The sequence below is a fragment of the Stylophora pistillata genome, chromosome 7 (assembly GCF_964205215.1).
Source record: "Stylophora pistillata chromosome 7, jaStyPist1.2, whole genome shotgun sequence".
Lineage (NCBI taxonomy): Eukaryota > Metazoa > Cnidaria > Anthozoa > Scleractinia > Pocilloporidae > Stylophora > Stylophora pistillata.
The window spans coordinates 14,946,587-14,969,189 of NC_142525.1; the positions used below are offsets into that span (position 1 = coordinate 14,946,587).

At 37.7% G+C, this 22,603-nt stretch overlaps 1 protein-coding gene and 1 pseudogene across 5 annotated transcripts in view; one reads left to right on the plus strand and one right to left on the minus strand.

The window, feature by feature from the left end:
• LOC111337285 (hemicentin-1) overlaps positions 1-16,746 on the minus strand; it is a 59,282-nt gene extending 42,536 nt beyond the window's left edge. Inside the window, exons 1-4 of one of the 5 annotated variants that reach the window (XM_088727708.1) lie at positions 16,381-16,743; positions 16,184-16,233; positions 13,872-14,243; positions 599-865 (exon numbers count right to left, since the gene is read on the minus strand). In XM_088727708.1, coding sequence (XP_088583834.1) covers positions 599-865; positions 13,872-14,243; positions 16,184-16,233; positions 16,381-16,421 — 730 coding nt within the window. In that variant the 5' untranslated portion in view covers positions 16,422-16,743. Of the gene's footprint in view, positions 1-598; positions 866-13,871; positions 14,244-15,885; positions 16,156-16,183; positions 16,234-16,380 lie in introns of those variants that run through there. The other 4 variants (XM_088727704.1, XM_088727707.1, XM_088727706.1 and 1 more) reach the window with 4 other exon arrangements.
• Positions 16,747-18,032: 1,286 nt separating this feature from the next.
• Positions 18,033-19,386, plus strand: LOC148726784 (uncharacterized; annotated as a pseudogene).
• Positions 19,387-22,603: the final 3,217 nt, after the last annotated feature.

A 22,603-nucleotide genomic window follows, 5' to 3' on the forward strand; every position in this document is an offset into this window, starting at 1 on the left:
TAAATATCATTTAGGAGATGAGAATTTAGTTAATTTAATTGATGAATTTAGAGAATGGATAAATGCTCTCGAAAATAATTATTTAAAGTTTTTTTTCGTAAATAGTTTTATACAATGGGTAGAATGAAAGATGCTTTGATTGATAGTTGTGGTTTTAGATCCACCATTTTGAATTCTTGGAATTTTCATGAATCTGCGTTTTTGGATTTCAACTTTGTTGAAAATATTTTTCAATATAGTTTTCAAATTTCTGGATTTTTGGATTTTTGATCTGAATTTTTCAATGTATTCTTCAAATTTTTAGGGAACATTTTTTTGGATTTGGACTTTTCATATCAGATTTTTTGTATTTTGGACCCCTATTTTTGAAATGAGCTGGACACCCCAACTACTATACTACGTGCAAAATTTAAAATAAGGGTCTAACTTTGTGCGCCAGTCTTGCCATAGTTTGAAGAATCTCACCTTAAAGGCTAAAAAACCCCTTTTTAATCTGAAGTTTACATGTCATGAAAATGTACCGCCAGATACAGCTAGTCACATAAATCAAGCAAAATAAAAAGAATTAAGGATAGCTAGAAGAACAAGGTGTACTCACAAAGTACATTGACAGAGATTGTATGATTGACTGGACTTCTGATGCCATTGTCGGCTGTACAGCTGTATGTTCCAGTAGCAGTTCTGCTAATGCTTACAATAATCCAAGGATTTCCAACAAACAGCTTTTGACTGTCAGTACCATCCTCCAGCACTCTGGTCCAAGTGATGTTTGGCACTGGTTTACCAGTTGCATTGCAAAACAAAACCAGTTCAGAACCCTCAGTTACATTCTCACTGTCACTAGCTGAGGTTATCTGTGGTGAAACTAAAAGGAAAGAAACATGACTATAATGACTTCAGCAGTTTTGTTATTTCAATGACAACATTCTTCACAATTACTTTCATCTTAAAAGGTAAAATAGTGCTAAATAACTGCAGTATATATGCATATGTACTGGACTGCAGTGGCTGTATTAAATGCAGTTACCATGCCTCCTACACCTGTGGCTGTACACTGCTTCATCCTGATCACATACATGAACACAGATAAGTTCAATAATTATTACACTTTGGTCTTAGATTCCCAATTTTAGTTGTCATTACATATAGTCAAGCACAAGTGACAAAGCATCATTTTATATACCATACTTACTCATGTACAAGTCCAAGAATATGACCAAGAAAAAAACAGCCCAAAACATCACCCTCAACTTATACATGAGTTATACACAAAGACCTGACCCAAGCAATCCAAGAAATTAGTAAAACAATTGCCTGTGGTCCGTTGGGACCAAGTTTACAAAACCAGTTCAAATTGTGCGAGTTTCATCAGTTTTCAGTAAACTCTTCATCAAAAAATTCATCAAAAATTTTGAAATAATAGATTTTAAGTTCCTTAAACAGAATTCTATTAGAGCTGCTTTTTTTTTGTGGCTTCTGATCTGTAAATAAGACATGATTTTCTCTCAAACTTAGAACTCACTGGGTTAATTATGTCACCTTCATTAATAAAGAACATTGTTTTGTATTGTATTGTACAGCTTTGCAACTAGCTGTTTACGTTGCAGAACTTTCATGTTCATCAAACGATTATAGTAGCTTAGTGACCTGGCAAATGCTCAACTTTGTAGTTTGGTTACCAAGTTTTCTAAGATAGCAATCCTTTGGTGTTCCTTTGGTGCACTAAATCTTTCAAACTCAGCATTATGATAAAGATAGCTTAAATGCAAGATTTCATTTTAAATGCTATACTCTAATTTTAGAGTACCTGACAAGCCAATATCTTTAAGCTGTTAAACAACAAATGCATGAATGAGTTTCCATTGGGGAAAACCCAAAGCTACTGATCATGAACAGATAAATGCACCAGTATCACTGTCAATCAACACCATCAGTCTAACTCATCCTCTTAAATAAGTTTTGAGCTAATCACTACCCTTACAAAGTGGATTTTAAAATTCCTAGGAACTCTTAGGATTACCTTAGGAATTCCTAAGAATTCCAACTAAGAGCACCAATGACTTCCCTGAAAGCCTGTACATTTAAAAAATATTTAAGAGACTGGGAATTTTAGGAAAACTTTGAGGCAACTAAAATGAAATAAAGACATGCATTAACTCCCGACTAAAAATTCAAGTAGTCAATGAAAATTATCTACATGCATAACTCAGGCTTTCTTGTACATTATTTTCTATTGTATATTAACATCATCATGTAGTAATAATAGGATGGAATTTGTTTTTAATTTTCTTTTCTTGAAAACTTCATAAAAGTATCCTCAATTACAGCTATATATTCATTTAAAATAGTCTTAATGAATCATTAAATTTGGTTTGACGCAAATTGTGAATAAAATCCGTTGATTGTTAAATGAATCATTTAATTTGGAATGATGATACAAATGGTATTTTACCCTTTCCTCCCAGAGTCAGGGTTTGACTTAATTTTATGTGCTTGTCACTTGTTTGGATAAACTCTTGTGTTAATTAAAATTCAAATGTAAGCTGTCAAGCAATATTTTCATGTTATACTGTTTGTTTTTGTTGATTCTGCAAATTGAAATTCAAAGACTTCTACTCAATTTTGACTTAACACCCTTAGGGGTGAAGAGCTTAATTACAGTTAAATAATTATTTTTTTAATTAAAATCTATCTTGTTGTAACTGTAACAATAAGTTGTAATGAAGTTGTCCTAAACTGCAGACTAAGCAGATGTTTGTCTTTATTTGCTAGGCTCGCAGCTTGTTAAACGTGACTAAAATAATCCTGAAACCATCAGCTTACTCAGATAGATTTAAATCATTGTAAAGCGTAAGCTTAAGAAACTGTGGCATGGGACCGATTCGATTCTCAGTTTTGATCAGGTACGAATATCGCAATTTGTTCTCACCACAAACTTTCAAAATCGTAGCTTTATAAATGGCCGCCCGACCCTTGTACCTGTCGATGTGTCAATTGTCGTCCCTTCTTTTAACTCCACGGCGCCAACAACTTGCTTTTCATCTACAACACTCACACTATTTTCGTTTTCCCATTGAACAACAGTTAAACCCCTCTTTAGAGATGTTATATTAAGCAAAACAGTCGAGAAAAGAAGAAATTTGATGCAAGCGATAGATTTACATTCAAAGATGAGCACGAATTTGGAGTTTTTCTTTGTTTCCAATCACAGTATGATCACGTGTATCTATTGGGAATTGTCATTGGCTAGAAGAGAATCCACTGGCTTGCCTGGTTACAGTCTCGAGAGAAGCACACAAGAGTCTACTGAGTCGACTACTGAGTCTTCTCACAAAGTGTGCAGTGAGCATGTGAGATTATTATGACTTGTCTGACCAGAACTGTGCATTTGAACAATGGCTTTACCTTGGATCCATGCCCCAACGATGATGTATGATGTGAACTCACTCTAGGTAGAAATAATCGACGAGAATCGGACATACTGCAAATGCACGATTTTTGGCCAAAAGTTGTCGAGGAAATTAAACAAAGACTCGAAACCCACTTCAGTTGTGTTCACGGCAAAGGTGAGAAATAACACAAGCCAATCACAACTTTGAATGTGTATGCAGATTACCAACGTGTTTTACCTTCATTATTATGACAGATGGATACCACCTTAGGAAGTGTACGAGATACTTAGATGATCACAGTGTACCAGCTAGTACCCAAATCAACAAACTGTGACTGTAACAAGCGTTCAGCAACATGTTCCAACACAGCCATCTCAATTCCTTATAGTCTTTTGTTTCCACTGAACTAGCAGTGGTGCCAACAAAGTCAAGTGCATCTCATAACGAAGAAATTAACATCTGCACAAGAGGAGGAAGTGACTGTGGTGCGTTGGAATTCTCGACCACAAATGAAAGTCCACATTCAGAAACATTCCCATGTTTATGGTTATGTTTATGTTCTATGATTTTGGCACATTTGTGGATGAGACATATTGCATCACAATAAAATTTTTTAATGATTATGGACTTGAAGGCATATCTGTGATTGACAACTTGCAATTAACATAATTGACTTTTGCTTTCTGAAAAAATGCATATTAATGTTAGGATTTACAAAATCTTAGTTCGAATAATAAATTTCATGAAACATATGCACGTATGTACATTTCTTGGTACATTTTGTATAGAATACCTTTCATTGAACCAAAGCTTTTAAGCCTACAAAATTACTCCATGTCTTAAGACCTTCACATTCAAGGTATTGAGAATTTCCTGGAATTATTTGAACTTGAGGGTTATTTAAATTGCCTTAAATTCAGTTCCCAGATATTCCCAAGAATTTAACCCTTCTTAACTTATAGGTAGTTTGTATAGCTGAGAATTCCTAGGAATTCCAAGTCCTCGCAAAACTGGAACCTTCGAACCCTTTCCCAGAAATTCCCAGTAATTCCAAGCATTTCAAATCAGACCTTATTTACATAGTTGGGAGTTTTTGAGAATTGCTGGGAATTCTCAGAAAACTGGTAATTCTGAGCTGAGTTTGCAAGGGAATTATCATCATGCTTCAAGGTATAGGTTGTGCTCACAAAGAAAGTCGTGTAACCGCATTTTTTGAAAACACCAGAGGAAAGAATGAAATCAAAATAAGCAAGAACCAAAGCCCAAAAATTTAATTGTTTGACTATACCATAAATTCACACAAAGCACTCCTCTAGAATATAAGTGAAAAGAGGTTGGGAATAACAGCTTCCAGCCTGAATCAGTTATCAAGTTTTCAAAGATAATTCCAATTTTATGTGACTGCATAACTGAGTTAAACCTATAATGAACACAAACGTACACGCTAGCCCTATTTGTAATCTGGAAACTATTATAACACATATGTAACATATATGCAAACATTCAGTTGCATATGTGATTTATATATAATGTACATACCAGCTATCAATTAGATATCTGACATTATGAAATCGTAAATATAATCATAAACTTCATATTATTTAGTCACATGCAAAATGTACAGAACACCAAAATCTAACATTAATCAGCACATTCAAAATTCATGCACCTCAATTTATACAGGTACCTATGTAACATTACTCTTATATGTCACATAATTCAGCAACAGTAGATTTATGCATTTTCACTGTAAATAGTATCCATAATATACTATAATGAACTGTATAATATAATGTTTCAATAATTTTAACAGTAGAAGTTTTTGTTCAGTCATTCCACACTGTACTGTTGGACATCATCATATATAACTATAAAAGGACTACAATTTGTCAGGAGATCATTAAAATATCTCTTAATTTCTCTTTAGTTTTTTTCACAAATGCTAGAAGGACATTGTTACATTGCTAGAAAAAGTCACTTTGAGAAATTAAAATTTCTCTTGAGAATTTTTTTGAAATTCTAAACGTGTGGCCACATTTTCCACAATTCTCAGCTATACACAAACTACCTTAAAGCTAAGAAGGGTGGAATTCTTAGGAATTGAATTTGAGGCAAACTAAATAACCCTGAAATCCAAATAATTCCAAGAAATTCTCAATACCTTGAAAGTGAAGGTTTTAAGACAAGGAGTAATTTAAATAGAGGCTTAAAACTGGTTCAATAAAAGATACGTTAAACAAAATATACCAAGAGATATACCTGTACATGTTTATCATGTAATTTATTATTTAGACTAAGTTTTAGTAAATCTTAACATTAATATGCATTTTTTTCATAAAGCAGCAGTCAGTTACATTAGGTGCAAATTGTCAATTTAAATCCAATGTAATCATATCTCAGATTGGCTTTCTAACCTCAAAGGCCTCTTGGATTCCAGTCATAAAAGGTTTTCTTGTGATGCAAAATGTCTCGTGTCCGGAGATGTGCCAAAATCATAATACATAAACATGATCATAAGCATGGGTCAACGCTTCGGAATGTCCACATTCATTTGTAGGCAAGAATTCTAACCCACTATAATCGCTTCCTTCTCTTGTACACTAATGTTTCTTCGTTATGAGACGGACTTGACTCTGTTGGCACCGCTGCTAGTTCAGTGAAAGCGAAAGACTGAGGAATCGAGATGGCTGTGTTGGAACGTGTTGCTGAACGCTTGTTACGGTCCACCGTCGTTGATTTGGGCACTGGTACACTGTGATCATCTAAGTGGCTCTTATAATTCCTAAGGTGGTATCCATCTGTCATAATAATGAGGGTAAAACACGTTTGTAATCACATTCAAAATATTGTGATTGCATGCCTTCTGTTGTTTCACTTTTGCCGTGAACACATGTCACGTCAGGGTTTCGAGTCTTTTTTTCCTCGACAGCTTTCGGCCACAAATCTTGCATTTGTAGTACGTTCGATTCTTCTCGATTATTTCTAAGTAGAGTGAGTTCACATCATTACTTAATTCATCTTGAGAGCATGGATCCAAGGTAACACAATCGTCATCTTACTCTATCATCAAACCTTTTGGTAAGTGTTGCGCGTTCTCTCAAGACTGCAATCAGGTAAGCCAGCGGATTCTCTTTACAAGCCAATGACAATTCCCAAGATGTCCACGTGATCATACCCGAAACAGAGAAAATTCTATTTGGCGCTTCTCTTTGAATGTACTTTTCATCCGTTGATAATTTGCTCGATAGTGGGTTAAGTTATTTCTTTTCTCGACTGTTGACATCTCTGGGTTTTACCGTTGTTCAATGGGAAAACGAGAATAGCGCAAGTGTTGTAAATGAAAAGCAAGTCCTTGGCGCCGTGAAGTTAAAAGAAGGGATAACAGTTATCGACTGGCTGGTATAAGGGTCGAGCGGCCATTTATAAAACTACGGATTCTGAAAGTTTGTGGTGAGTACAAATTGCGATATTTGGTACGAATCGGTCACTTGCATGCCACAGTTTCTTAAGCTTACGCTTTACAATGAAATAAATCTATCATTAGGCTAAAGGTTTCAGGATTATTATTTTAGTCGCGTTTGGCATTAGCTGCGAGCCCAGCAGAAAAAGACAAGCAGCTGCGTAGTCTGCAGTTTGGGATAACTTCATTGCAATTAATTATTACAGTTACAACAAGAATTTAATTTTATGAAAAAATCAATTATTTAACTGTAATTAAGCCCTTCACTCCCTAGTCTCCCTCGCAGCCGTTTTTTTGGATGTCACGCTCCCCCAAAAGAGTGGATGTTGGGAGAAACACTGAGAGCTCGAAATGTTTCACATGTTCATCGTTGTGCCCCGGTAAAGATAGAGTATATATTTTTGGGAAAACTTCTCACAATTTCGTTGAAATTATAGAATGTACACTTAACATAGACGTCAACTGCTACGCCAACGACACGAACGCTAGATTGTTTGAGCGGTTGTTAAAGTTTCAGCGAGCAACTGAGAAAGTAGAAGAAGCTAAAAACTGAACTGAAACTCTTAATTCGCACTATTTCAAGAGGTTACTACAGATTATAAAAGTCAGAATATATAAGAAACAGTAAATTACATCAATAATCAAAAGGAAATACAAGATGCCTTTCAATCTAGGCCAAGGGCTAAACGCTTGCTTCGACCTACAGATGGAGATCAGTAGGAAAAAAGCGCGTGCTTGCCGTCAACAAACCGGGCGAAGCTTCGAGAACACTGCAGTTTAGGTCGGCCAACGTCTCCTACACTACTTGTACTTCTTCGTTTGCCAGTCCGCTGCTAGCTGGAGCGAACCCGATTAGTTATGTTCGTGGCTTCTTATCACCGGTACAGGAAATCGACCCGAATTATCGAGTGTTTCCGCACGTTGGTACAACGCAACAACAATAACAATAATCAACAACAAACATATGAAACATATGTATGAACTGCGGTTATGAAACGTATATATGCACGATCCTTCGCAGTAAAGCACTATTTGAGCAATAGTGAAAATCAGACCTGAAAAAAATTTCAGGCCTGTACGGGATTCGAACCACTGACCTCTGCGATACTAGTGCAGCGCTCTACCAATTGAGCTAACAAGCCAACTGGGAGCAGGCCTGAAATTTTTTTCAGGTCTGATTTTCACTATTGCTCAAATAGTGCTTTACTGCGAAGGATCGTGCATATATACGTTTCATAACCGCAGTTCATACATATGTTTCATATGTTTGTTGTTGTTTGATTTATCATCTACGGGTTTATGTCGAATTAATTTGATGGCCTGCTCCCAGTTGGCTTGTCAGCTCAATTGGTAGAGGGCTGCACTAGTATCGCAGAGGTCAGTGGTTCGAATCCCGTACAGGCCTGAAATTTTTTTCAGGTCTGATTTTCACTACTGCTCAAATAGTGCTTTACTGCGAAGGATCGTGCATATATACGATAAATAACAATAATATGACCACTTTTATCGGTAACATGGTCAAACACGAGCGGGAGTGCTTGATATATTAACAATTTCCTGGATCCTGTAGGCAACTTGACAAAAACATCTTCTTTCTCGACTAGAACTTTTTTAATTGCAAGCTTCTGGTGAGCTTTAAGCTCGAATATTTTGAACTTTGACGACGCTTTGCGAAAAGCTCTTTCAAGCACCGCCATTTGTCTTGTGTTTTCCACATGAGGATTGCGATAGAAAACAATATCTGATTGGACGAGTGTCAAAGGGTGAGTCTGGCGCGAAAAGGTTCCTGAAAATGGAACCTGAGCTGTGATTGGCCAATTTGGAGAAAGGAATGTAGTTCGGTTGTCAGCAGCGGTTCTTTTGGGGGAGCGTTGCGTGACATCCAAAAAAAACAGCTGCGAGGGAGACTATTCACTCCTAAGAGTGTTCTGTCAAAATTGAGTGGAAATCTCTCAATTTCAACTTGCAGAATCAACAAAAACAAACAACATAGCATGAAGATGTTGCTTGACAGCTTACATTTGAATTTAACAGACAAGAGTTTTATCCAAAGAAGTTACAAGCACATTAAATTAAGTCAAAGCCTGAGTCAGGGAGGAAAGGATAAATCATTTATATCATCATCCCCAAATGAAAGGATTTCTTTCAAAACTATTCTTTGACTAATAGTATTTATTGCAATAAACATAACCCAAGTTATTGCATTTCAGGAAAAAAGAATCAACAGATTTTATTCACAATTTGTGTCAAACCAAATTTACTAGTAGTTTTGTCCCCACTGTAACCAATAAACTGGGTTTGCTCTAATAATGGAACAGAGAGACAGGACATGCTTAGTGACATTACTGTTCACCATATGTACAAGTATCATCATCTAGGTCAGGACTTCTGGAGATGAAAAGGAAGAAGTAAACCATCGGAATGATAAGCCCACAACAGATACAAAGTACAGTCTCACACTGTACTTTTCAATGCCTTAATGGATAAAAAGTGAGATAAATGACTGCAATCACTGAGGTCAAAACGAAAAATAATTAGGTTATAAGTTCATGTTGGTGTATTAGAGAACGTTGCAAATATGGTCTGAGCAATTTGTTTGTTGAGCATCAATTTAAAGGACTTATGAAGAAAATTTGCAGAAGTAAAAGTCAGCCACCTGCCGGCAACCGTCTGTAAATTCTGTTCTTCCACAGTTTCTCATTGCTATTGTGGACCTTGCCATACCATGACTACCCTGTGGTCACAATTTCATTTTAACTATGGCTGTGATGTACATTTACATGCACAAGTAACTTGACTGATAAATTATTCAAGTTTAATAATGAGAATTGGTGACAACTGTATTGGATACCATAAAAAATAGTCACAAAATCCTTAGACTTTCATGGGCACAACATCAACAGGGTGTACAAAATGCATGGCGTTATCATTGCTCGCATGATCCTGGCAAGTTCAGCTAAATTTTGATTTGTGTTTGTGGAATTCACAAGAGAAATAATAAGCAATAGTAATAAACATTTGGCAAATGAGGAAAAACATATTGTGTACCTATTAAGGTCATTCAAAGTTATATAACTGTAAGGTATACTACAGTGAATTCACTGTTATGTATGAGAGCCAAATAATCGGTTTTTAAAAAATATGGCAGTGTGTTGCTAAGAGTATTCAAATTACTAGGCATTATGTTAAGAAAACAATTATGTTTATAAATTCCAAAACCAGATATAGCAAAGAAGTCTATCCAATACACGAGCACTGTAGTTGGAACAGGCTTGGCAATGAAGAGAGAATGAACAGCTTGTTGATTAATTCAGTAATTCTCATGTTTTAATTTATGAGTATTTAATGTAGCTACAATCTTCACTTTCTTGTAATAATAGTTTTAATTACATGTATGACTGCAATTACCTTTTACTTTTTACTTCTTAGACTTCACTTAGACACAACCAGAACAGCAATGCTGTTATTTCACTGTGTGTATATGTTGTAGTTCAATTTTATACTTGGTTCAAATATTATTTTCCTTTGTTCTCTGTCATGTTAATGTATGATAATGAGTTTGAAACAAAGGAAAATAAAATTTGAACCAAGGATAAAATTGAACTACGACATATATAAATGCTTTTATTATTAAAACTATTATTATTACAGTACCACTAGAAACCATAGGGGCGTTTTCAGAGAGTATGCATGTAGTGCACTTTTGTTGCCCATGCAGATTCATTTGATAAGCAGGTCAATAAACAGGTAACTAGCTGATGTGGACCTACCAGACCTATCAAAAAATAAATTCAAAAAACAATATGTAGATTGTACTTAAAGTTAAAATGAAAAGTTAGAAGCAATAATAAAACCTTATGTCCTTAACAATTTCCTTTACTGATTTTAATTTTCTATTAAAAGCTTTAGGTTTCCCTGGTTTTCTGACACTGATAAATAAATTTCATGCTACATGTATAGCAGCTCTATGGGTGAAAGGTATCTGACCATTAACCTAAGTTTGAGGTCATTCTACAAATACATGAAAATATTTCCTAGGAGTGCTATGATTTACCGTATTTACCCGTGTATAAGTCGACTCGATGTATAAGTCGACCCCCGAAAATCCTGAGAAATTGCCAATTTTATCGTATATCCTTTGTATAAGTCGACCCTAATTTTTTTGAATTATCAAGTATCTTTTAGGATGAAATGTGAGCGAAAGTCAAGGCTGAGAGAGGAAAAAACAGCAAAGATTCTTCACTTGTTATCGAGCGTGCCGCCATTTTGTTTGCTGAGCAACCTCCCCTGCTTCTCATTCCAGGCACTGGTAACAAGCCACAACAATTTTCTTTAAAAACTTTGTTACAATTTATTAAAACTTTTAAAAAACAATGCGATTATATTGATTTACTATTTAAAGAATAAAGATTTAATGTCTCAGAAAACTAATTAAAATCCATCAAAATCTTCCTCATCGCTATGTCCAAATAGTTCATTCCATTGATTTTCAGTTAGTCTGTCATCATACATATCTTCCTCGTCGTTCATCTCTGGTTCGTCTTCTTCCTCGGCCGGCTCATCCCAAATAAGGTCATCTTCTGTACCATCCATTGCATTAGAAATAGCACATTTCTTGAATGAGTACTGCACCATATTGGCTGGTACGTCATTCCACGATTCGCTGACCCATTCAGACACAGTTTCGAGTGATGCTGCTTTCGTGGCACCTCCCTTCGTGTACTCTTTGACTCCTTCGACCATCCAGTCACACCACTTCTTACGTATTCTGTCTTTAAACGGCTTGTTTAAGCAAACATCTAAAGGCTGAACGATGCTAGTCAGACCACCTGGTATTACGGCAATGTCAGTATTGTTCAAACGTAGTTTTCGCTTTACGGATTCCACAAGATGTGCACTGAATGAGTCCCACACCAGAAGACTTTTTGTTCTGGACAAACCACCAGGTCTTGCATTCCACACTTTCTCTATCCATAGTTTGACTCCATCTTCGTCCATCCATCCTTTGGGGTGACAATGAATAACTACACTGGAAGGGAAGCGTCCTTTAGGCAAAGTTTTTCGTTTGAAAATTATTATGGGTTTCAGCTTCGTACCATCAGCAAGACAACTCAGCACCACGGTGAATCTTGTTTTTTCATGGCCAGTCGTTTTAACGACGACAGTTTTTTCTCCTTTGTTTGTGATTGTTTTTGCCGTGGGCATATCAAACCAAACTGGGGTTTCGTCCATGTTTCCGATTTGTGAAACATCGTATTCCTCGCATTTCCGTTTCTTGATGATAAAGGATTGGAAATTTACGATTTTCTCCTCCAGATCCTCGGGTAGTTTCTGTGCAATCTTTGTTTTTTGGCGAAGCACAAGATCGTGTCGTTTTAAGAAGCGTGAAACCCAATTCACTGTCCCTTTGAAATCCACAATGTTCATATTCTTGGCAATTGACAGGGCACGCAGACGAATCATGTTTCTTGTAACAATGTAACCAGACTTTCGTTGATCTTCTATGACTAAAAGCTTGTACTTAGCGGAGTATTTCATTCGTTTAGGCATGTTGAGAATCGTTTGAAGAGATATAACTTATAATTGTTGCGAGTTGCTCGTAGTTCTGAAAATTGTTTATAAAGCCGCTCTATTGAATCTGACAACATTAGACCAGAAAGGTGTGATATCACACCTATTGAAAGCAATTGAATGGACTTGTGATATTTTAGCGTCAATAAGCAACGCGTAAACAATCAATTGAAGTTGATTTTTATACCCGGTGTATAAGTCGAGGTCGAATTTTTAGGGTGTAAATTTGGTCAAAAAAGGTCGACTTATACACGGGTAAATACGGTACATGATTCCAAAATACTGAACTATTAGTTACCTCTATGTCCACATTATAAATCAACGTAATGAGCAATAATGAAAATAGAAAGACTTGAGAGGCATCCACTTGGCATGTACCAGCATTTAAATTTGTAACATTAAGATTACCAAGTAAGTAATTTGTGGATTAGTCTCCATCCTTTAAGATGGATTTGACATGCAATGGTTTGTCCAGACAAACTGAAAAATTTCGAGTGTGACAAAATACAGGAAAAAAATTAAAAAGATTCACTATAACTTGAAAAATTTAGTTATTTACCCAAATTCACAAAATTTCAGGTAAATTCATCTTGGGTCCCCAAGTCAGAGGGTCACACCAATTCCCCTCACCAGTATCTTGGATGAAAATTACAGGACTCAAATATCATTACGCAAAAAGGAAAAAAAAAATGGCACATAACTCAAATCATAAACATGCTTGGAACTTAAGAGTATCAAATGCTTTTATCTTGAGTTCACTGTACTTTCAATTTTTTTTCTATATTTCTTAGTGTGCACAACAAAGATTACTAGTCACATCCCTCCATCACTTATTTACTTACTACTCTTGTTTGCCAGTAGTTCTTTCAAGCGTTCCATTTGCAATCTGTTAGAGCAGTTAAATTCTAACAGGCATGGAATCTCTATTCCAATGCACTGCTGCTTACAATGTCATTTGTGACCTATCACTTCATCACCGATTTCTCCTTAATGTGCAAGAAAATACCACACCATTTAGAGAACTTGCAAGGCAAATGGCTGATTGGTTTGTTGCCCTTCGCTACTTTTACAGTGTGTTTGTCCATGGGGTAATCAAACTTTTTTTTGAGGTGATTAACTTATTAATGTTGCTGCAAATATACAACAGATTCCGTCAAGTTTATTATGAACATCAGCGAACAAACTACCAACTTTTTTTTAATGCATGAGTTATATAGTTTTTTGCACTTTTTTTTTCCTAAGTCTTGCTTGAAAGTTGGGGGTGTGGCTTGTATACGAGTACAGCTTGTACACAAGTTCTTACAGTAATCAAGTTTCACAATAATAAATGTGTCACCAACTATTAATAAGACAGGATACTCGGTGTTCCTACTTTCTTCTGCTATAATTTGAGTTTTTAGTAAGTGCAGAAATCTCAAATAAAACACAATTATAAGATCAACACTCACCATATATGACTACACTTATTGTATCATCCCAAATCCTTACATTAGTGATCACTGAGCATGTGAATTTTGCTCCATCAGCAACTGTTTTGTTGTAGATTATCAAGGTGGCAGGATCCCTGGCACTGATGTCAAATTGTCCTTGAAAGGCAGGAAATATTGTAACAACTCCAGACTTATATTTGTTCCCTATAATAGTATTTCCTATTCTCCAAGACACAAGAGAACGTGATTCATCAGATAAGGTGAAGTCCCATTCCAAACGCAACTCTAGAGATCTGACATCTAATTCTTTGACTGTTGTTCGAGTTGAGGTGTCTCCAATGGCAAGTGGACCACGTTGTGGAGAGGGAAGAGTCCATATGATGGTGGCATCTAACGCACATCGAAAATGAGTTAATAACCAGTTAATAAAAAACTATGTAGAAGATATTACACGGCCATGTGGGGATACAAATTTTATCTTAAGTTATCTTCAATTACACAGTTTTTCGTGTAATTGAAGATATGACTTTGTATCTTTTATCCTATGGTTTATGAAAGACTTCCATCAATCAATCAAGTGCTGTATCTCATTCATGTGTGAGCGAAGCGAACTCGTGAGAGATACTTTAAGCGCAAGAAGATAAAATTTATATCCCCTAGTGGCCATGTAATGCTCTGTTTATTTAATAGATCCTGATGAAATTTCCATATAAAACAACTTTTTTTAAAATTCATTTTGAAATCAGCAAAATAGTGCAATTTAAGTGGTCACATATCACAAAATGCCTGTCACAAAAGTGATAAAGTAAATGGTGTCTGATCTTTTCGTCCAAGTCTTTTTGTCCAAAAGTATTTTCGTCCAAGTCTTTTCGTTCAAAAGTATTTTCACCTAAGTCTGTTCGTTTACTTGTGAAGTCTTTTCTCAAAGCAAATAAATAACTTTTAGAAGTTCTAAAAAATTACTTTTAATAACTTTTTAATAACTTTTTAATAACTTTTATCTATAGGAAGAACTTGTTGAGAGCCGCTGCCATTTTGGTACCGATACCTTTAGTCACCAATTTTCGTTTACGAATTCAACGTCATGAATTTTACGATAAATACACAGAGAATGAATGAAGTTGTTATGCAGTATACTTTATCAAATAGTGGCAAAAGTAAAGACTTGCTTGCCATTTAATTATTTCATGCAAAAGAAATGGGAATATTAGGCTTGCTGTTGTTAAGTGTCTATTGAGCGTAAAAGGGCAATGAAGTGTAACATCACTACATGAATGGCTCGCAGCAAGTTCAATCTTCCTATAGCCTTATCTAGCGTTTTAAAAGTTATTTGTTTGCTTCGAGAAAAAACTTAACAAGTAAATGAACAGACTTAGGTGAAAATACTTTTGGACGAAAAGACTTGGATGAAAAGACTTTTGGATGAAAAGACTTCTGGACGCAAAGACCATAATTCAAGTAAATACGGAATAAAGTCCAAGTATTAAGTGAGTGTTTTGGCAAAATTGCGTCCAACACAACGTTCAATCCAGAAAGAACTGATCATCAAAATCCTAGAAATTCCAATCAGTCTAGTAAGCAGCTGTGCTGATGACACAATATTCCATGTTGTCTTAATTAATTTGACGCTTCGATATCAGCCAAATGATAGTTGATCGATCAAATGCAGCAATCAAAGTATTGCTGAAAAAATTTTATCCTCGGCGCCACAATCAAACATACGCTTGCAATTCGGTGGAATCTTTAAAATACCAACCTCATATTTCTATATTTTCTTACGTTCACAAATTCATCGCACTTGACGCGGACTTAAACAGTTGCAGTGATAGTCAACCGCACCCAAGTCACTCTTCCTTGCATGTTGCTATTGAGTTTTGCGAGCATTATGCAACCACACAAACTGCGCGGCAGTTCACAGAAAGAAGTTTGAGCTGCGAACGGAAGCTGTTGAAAATAGGCTGACTCGCCAATTCACAGAACCTTCCCTTCTCAAACAGCACCAAGGTTAGTGTAATTAAGAAAAGGTACTTGCCAAATTTTTGGACAAGATGCAGAACCAAGACGAGCAGGGAATACCGTAGAACTGAGAACGACTCCATTACTTCTATTCATTCAATGGAAAAATTCTGATTATCCACCAGCATCCCATGCGTACTGATTGTGCTTTTGGAGTTTAAAGTTCATTAACTAGCCTAAAGGCAAGCGTAATTTGGGCATGTGCTCAAAATGTGGCCGCCATCTTTGATTTTAATGGCAGCGAAAGGCTGGGGAGAGAAAGAAATTTGCACCAAGGGGGTGAGTGACAGTCAAAAATAGGGAGAGGGGCTTACCTTTCTTTGTTTCTCCCTTGCCTTTCTTTGTGAGGCGTGTGCACGTGGTGCTACCTGTAAAATGTAAAAAGAAAGACAAAAGCTGGTCACTTCAACCGGTCCCGAACACCAACCGTCGTCACTCGAAAGCCGATAAATTCCACAAAAGTCGACTGATCTCCCTCACATTTCCACCCACGAGAGCGCTTTGCTAATACCTACCCGTTTGAGCGACAAAAGTTTCCCAATTCCGCTGCATCGATCGAAGAGACGCTCCGTTTTACCACCCATTTTGGCTAAATCACTTTGTAATGACAGGTAGTCCATTTGGCCTCACTACGGAGTTCAAATATCAAAGCGCATTACCAAATAAATGACTCTCCAAGGAATCGATAGGAAGGTTGTTAAGTTTGCCCTGTTGCCAAAAAACACCGTCCGAGGAGTCGTACGTGTAATTCGACCGGATGTGCTTCGATTTTTACTGCGTAGAGCAGCGTAGCGAGCGAGCTCGAGCAGCATCATAATCAGGATATCGATTGGAAAAAGGGATGCAAATTCTGTAATACATGACTTTTTACCAGAATGCATTGCAGCTTTTAACCAGAGCGCATTAAAGCTTTTAACCAGAGTGCACTGCGCCACAATTTGGGGCATTTCCTACATGTACTTAATCGTGTACTTTTCTAAGCTAATTAATTAATCACGAGTATTGTATGGTGAAGCTACTATCTTGATCACTGAGTGAAGGACTGCATTAATTAAATGAATAAATGAATGAATTAAAGCAATGAAAAGAGTCACTTGATCAACAAACACTACCTTGCGTAAGTTGACACGCCGGTAGGCCGGAAAAGCAAAAGGGGTGTTGATAGGCCTGTGTGACTCCTTCCATTCGCTAGCGCTTTTAAATTTTGTGCTCTAAAAGTTAAGCTTTCATCAATATATCTCTCACTGACTTTCCTTGTAGATGTAATAATAATGGTTTTTAAGATGTAATTTCCCCAACCGTATGTTATTGAGGTTTGGCAAAGACGGACGAGATTGTGTTACAAAAGGCAATATTTTTCATCTGTGCGCGCATTTTTTTCTCTGTTTTTAATATTCTTTCTCTACTGCAGAAAGTAACTTCAGATATATGTTTCTCAATGTAAGTCTTGGAGCACGCAGGTAGATGAGTCACTGCGTAAATGATGTCACTATCAACAGAATGTGCCGCAGCATTACTATCGTTTAGATTCTCTAGTTCGATATCATTGCTAGCGAGCGTAGCTAGCGAGCAGTATCATAATCAGGATTGGAAAAGAATAGAGGGGACGCGAATTCTCGAACTCATCACTTTTTTTCAGAATGCATTGTAGCTTTTAACCAGAGTGCACGATCGTTGTGTTTAATGTTTTGCGTTACATAGCGTTACTACTGTTGGGACATTTCCTTTATGTACTCAGAGTTAATAGAAAGAACTATTAACTCTGGTGTACTCAATCGTGTTGTTAATCTACTTTCCTAAATAAAGGCAAATTAACCAATCTCAAGTATTGTATGGTCAGTCCACTATCTTGATTACTGAATGGAGAACAGTCGAATTAGAGAAATGAAAGGAGTCACTTGATCAATGAATCATGAACGGGTGACCCTAAAGGCCAGAACGGTGGAATGCCGGAATGCCGGAATGCCGGAAAATGAACCCAAATCCTAAAACCCGGAACGCCGAAAAATGACCCCAAATCCTAAGACATGGAACGAATGACAGGGCATGTTGCACAAATTCTGTATAAAGACAGTCAAGCGCTTGGCTTATTCATTCCCACGACGATAACGCGCGTGACCAAACTTAGACTGGCGTGAGAGGAAGAGAGGTTTGCATGGGGTCATGCGCGTGGGAATTTCTCATGGCGTGAGAAGACATAAGAAAGTTATCAGAAGGAGGCCGCCAAGTATGGTTGGTCATTTGTTTGAAAATCATGACACGATATATGTGCGGTTTTTTCCCACGCATACTTGCAATTATTCCTACTACACGATATACGAGCGTTTTTTTGCCACGGATACTTGCGTTTTATTCCCAAGTATATAACCATTTTCTTACAAACATGCATATATATGCGCACAAAAAAGCCCATATGTATGCCTTACGAACAAACGTTTGTATATGGGGTTATAGCGGGCCATCATATAAAAGGTATCGAATTATACCGTTAGCAATAAACCTACTTCATGTACGATAGGAGAACCGGAAAGTAACTTCAGTTCGAATCAAGCATGGCCGCCATGGTCGTCTTAATTTCGATCAAGGTTTGGTTCTTACTCATTGTCTTCGCGGTAGTGGTAGTTGTTAGTTCCCAACAACGGATTTGTTGGAATCCGTGGACTGTCTGTAGAGAGACTGTGAACTTTACTTTCCAAATGCTGACCGAAACATGGAAGAAAACTTAATTTTTCGCCTTCAGGTTACGATCGATTCAGTTCTTGGATTGCTCGATTCCTTGGCTCGAGGTGAGGCACGAAATACTGAGAGAATTCGGGTTCTTAAAAGCCTGATATTACAGCTACGGACCTTATTAGGCAGGTGGGAGTTGCTAGCAATTGTAGCTACATCGTGCACGTCTATTCACCCTATCCGAGGGTTCCCAACAGTTTCTCCTGGAAGTGGAGGAGCCGGCCGACCTCGGTATGAAATTTCTTTACCTCAGTCGGTGTATCTCCGGAATATAATGCAATTTACCTGGCCTCAAATAGCGGGAGTTTTATTGGTTTCTAGAACCACTCTTTGGCGTAGAGTTCAGAATCTTGAGTCATTCTCTAACCGTTATACCACCATCTCAGATGCGGAGTTAGATGAATTAATTAGAGAGATAAGGAGAGGCTTTCCAAACTCGGGAATTAGCATGATGCTGGGACACCTGCGTAGCAGAAATTTTTTTGTCCAACGTCAGCGTGTTAGATCAAGTTTGGTTCGAATTGATCCTGTTGGTCGGTGTTTGAGATGGTTTAAATGACCATCGGAAGGCGTGTTTATAGTGTCAGAGGACCCAATTCTCTTTGGCACATTGATGGACTGCATTGCCTCATCCGTTGGAGGTTTGTGATCCATGGGGGGATTGACGGTTTTTCAAGGCTCATAGTTTATTTCAGTTGTTCAACAAACAATGCATGCGCTTTTCGTAGCAGCAGTGGAAAGAAATGGATGGCCTTCTAAGGTACGATCAGACAAATCCAAGAACTGAATCGATCGTAACCTGAAGTCGTACAATTAAGTTTTCTGCCATGTTTCGGTCAGCATTTGGAAAGTAACGTTCACAGTCTCTCAACAGACTGCCCACGGATTCCAACAAATCCGTTGTTGGGGAACTAACAACCACCACTACCGCGAAGGCAGTGAGTAAGAATCGAACCAAACTTGCCTTACAAACGTTTGTTTGTAAGGCATGTATACGGGCTTTTTTTTGTGCGCATATATATGCGTGTTTGTAAGAAAATGTTCATATACTTGGGAATAAAACGCAAGTATCCGTGGCAAAAAAACGCACGTATATCGTGTAGCAGGAATGATTGCAAGTATACGTGAGAAAAAACCGCACATATATCCTGTAATGATTTGAAAACAAATGGCCAACCATAGTCAAGAAGAATTTGAAGAATTTCTTCGCCACCAGGTGTCCAAAACACCACCATCCTACTATGAAATTTACGGCTTACATATCAGCGAAAGAAATAAACTTTCTGTACAAAAAAGAGGCTATTTCACTCATTCGTCCAATTTGCATGGTGAGAATAGATCCTGTCGGTAGAACCCCGCTAACTCGAACCCGGTGAACTCGAAACCCCCCCGCACCCATTACTCGGGCTTACTCGAACAAAACCCAATTTCCCTTGGATCTTACCCCATTTTTCCAGTCATTTGCTAGCGGCAACTCCTAAAAGATGGAGTGGTGGAAAATTACCCTAAAGCCTAAAAGACGGAATTATAGGCAGGCCAAAGCAGGCTTTATATCACGGTGGACGATCCCGAGGTGATGCAAATGTGCAAACCCTGTCGCCGTTTCGAGGGCGATCTTTTCTTGAAGGGGAAATTGGTCGATTGCCTCATTAATGTGAATATAATTATTGTAAAAGTCGGTCCAGACTGCTAACAATTTCTGAGCTGCCGAAGGGAGCGAAGTCGAAAAACAAATATTCAAGCATCATTGCGCGGGTGTTACGAAAACTTAGACCCCAAAAACTCAGACCTCAGACCTCAGAGCCCGAAAACTCAGAGCCCGAAAACTCAATCCCCGAAAACTAAAACCCCGAAAACTCAGACCCCGAAACTCAGACCCCGAAAACTCAAACCCCTAGAAAAAATTTAAGAGATAAACTCTACTCCTGGCAATGCCGCGGATATTATGGTAATGCAATCAACCCACGAGTGTAGACTTAGCCGGGAGATGCAATTAACTGTAACTTAGTCGTCCAAAGAATTCACTTTTTTCATTGGCAACTACAAAATAACAATGAATAAAGGCTGATAGTTTCGAAAGAAACTGTTTGGGGCTGCGTCGGTGGGAGTAACGTAATAATTTGGATATATCAACAAAGTTGAAATGGTAAATTGGCCACCGTAATGATTACAAAAGCTGACGTTTCGAGCGTTAGCCCTTCGTCGGAGCGAATAGAGGAATTGTGGGTTGTGTGTGCTTTTAAAGGCAGAAAATGGAGCTACGTTATTGGTGGGAGCATGGCAACGAGAAAAACATGAATAAATGAGTGGAATGAAAAGCGTTCGTTGATCCCTGTGGGATTTAGACTGCCGGTTTGAAAGATGAGCTTTTGTTCAAGATTTTTACGGCTTTCCGTGCCACCTAAGTGCAAGGAAAGACCGCAGATTGCCATATGTTGCTTAGAATGATTAGGTATATTAAAATGTCTAGCGACTGGTTTCGATGTGTCCTTGTCATTCCTTTCCACGTCTCGAAGGTGTTCTCGGAATCGGTCACCTAGTCTTCTGCCTGTTTCACCGATGTATATCTTTTTGCAATAAGTGCAAGCTATGCAATAGATTACATTGGCGGAGGTGCACGTGAAGTGATCGGTGATCTTAATGGATCGTTTGGGTCCCGATATTTTATCAGTGTTGCGAATGAAAGGACACGTTTTGCATCGTGCACGAGCGCATTTAAAAGTGCCTGGTTGGTCATTAGTCTGAAAAGAACTTCTGACCAAAAAATTGCCTATGTTTTTGTCGCGTTTGAATGAAATGAGCGGAGGCTGCGAAAAGATAGTGTTTGTCTCTGGATCGTTTTGAAGTAATTTAAAGTTTTTAAGAATGATGGATTTAACTGAGTGGTTGTGAGGGTGAAACGTAAGAGTGAATGGAATGCGGTCGGAATCTTCCTTATGCGACGTTTGTAGTGCTGAATGTCGATCAATAAGTTGAGCGCGGTGGTAACCCGCTTGAACGACGGAAACAGGGTAACCACGTTTATCGAAGAACTGGCACATTGACTCTGATTTGTGGTGGAAATCAGAGTCATCACTACATAAACGACGAAGTCTTAGAAACTGAGAAAAAGGAATGGAATTCTTAACGAGAGATGGATGCGAAGACGAATATAACAGGTAATTATGCGAGTCTGTAGGTTTGTAATACACACTAGTGCATAAACCGTTACCTTCAATTGAAACTTTGACGTCTAAAAAGGATAAAGAATTGTCAGAAATTTCCCAAGTATATTTCAGAGCCGGGTGAAAAGAATTGACTGCGGTTATGAATTTAGTGAGCTCCTCTCTGCTAGAGGAGGTAGCGCCGATACAGTCGTTGATGTAGCGACCGTAGAGTTCAGGTTTGGACCCGTTGTATTGGCTGAAAAATTGATGTTCGACAAAACCTACAAAAAGATTGGCATAGCTAGGTCCCATTTTGGTGCCCATGGCTGCACCATTGGTTTGTTTGAAGAAGTTGTTTCCGAATGAAAAACAATTGAGTGTGAGCATTAGTTCGGCTAAGCGTAGTAGTGTTTCAGATTTAGGTTCCTTAACAGTACGTTGATCAAAAAAATGTTTAAGGGCCAGAAGGCCTTCGCCATTTTGAATGACAGTGTAAAGAGACGTAATATCCATGGTGAAAAGAAGTTTGTTTTGGCCAAGGAAATTAAAGTCTCGAAAAATTTGAAGAGCGTGTTGGCTGTCTTTAATATATGATGGTAAAGTTTTGACGATGGGAGCCATAATTTTGTCTAGATAGCTGGAGATAAGTTCGGTAGGGCAACTGCAAGCCGAGACGATGGGCCGACCCGGGTTGTTAGGTTTGTGAATTTTAGGTAAAAAGTAAATACGAGAAGTTCTAGGAGTGGTTATAATGAGATTTTTTGCTGTGGCCGGCAATTCTTGTTTAGTTATGAGTTGGTTGATCGTATTCTTGACGGAGTTTTGATTGCTGGCAGTGAGGTCTTTGTCGATCTTTTG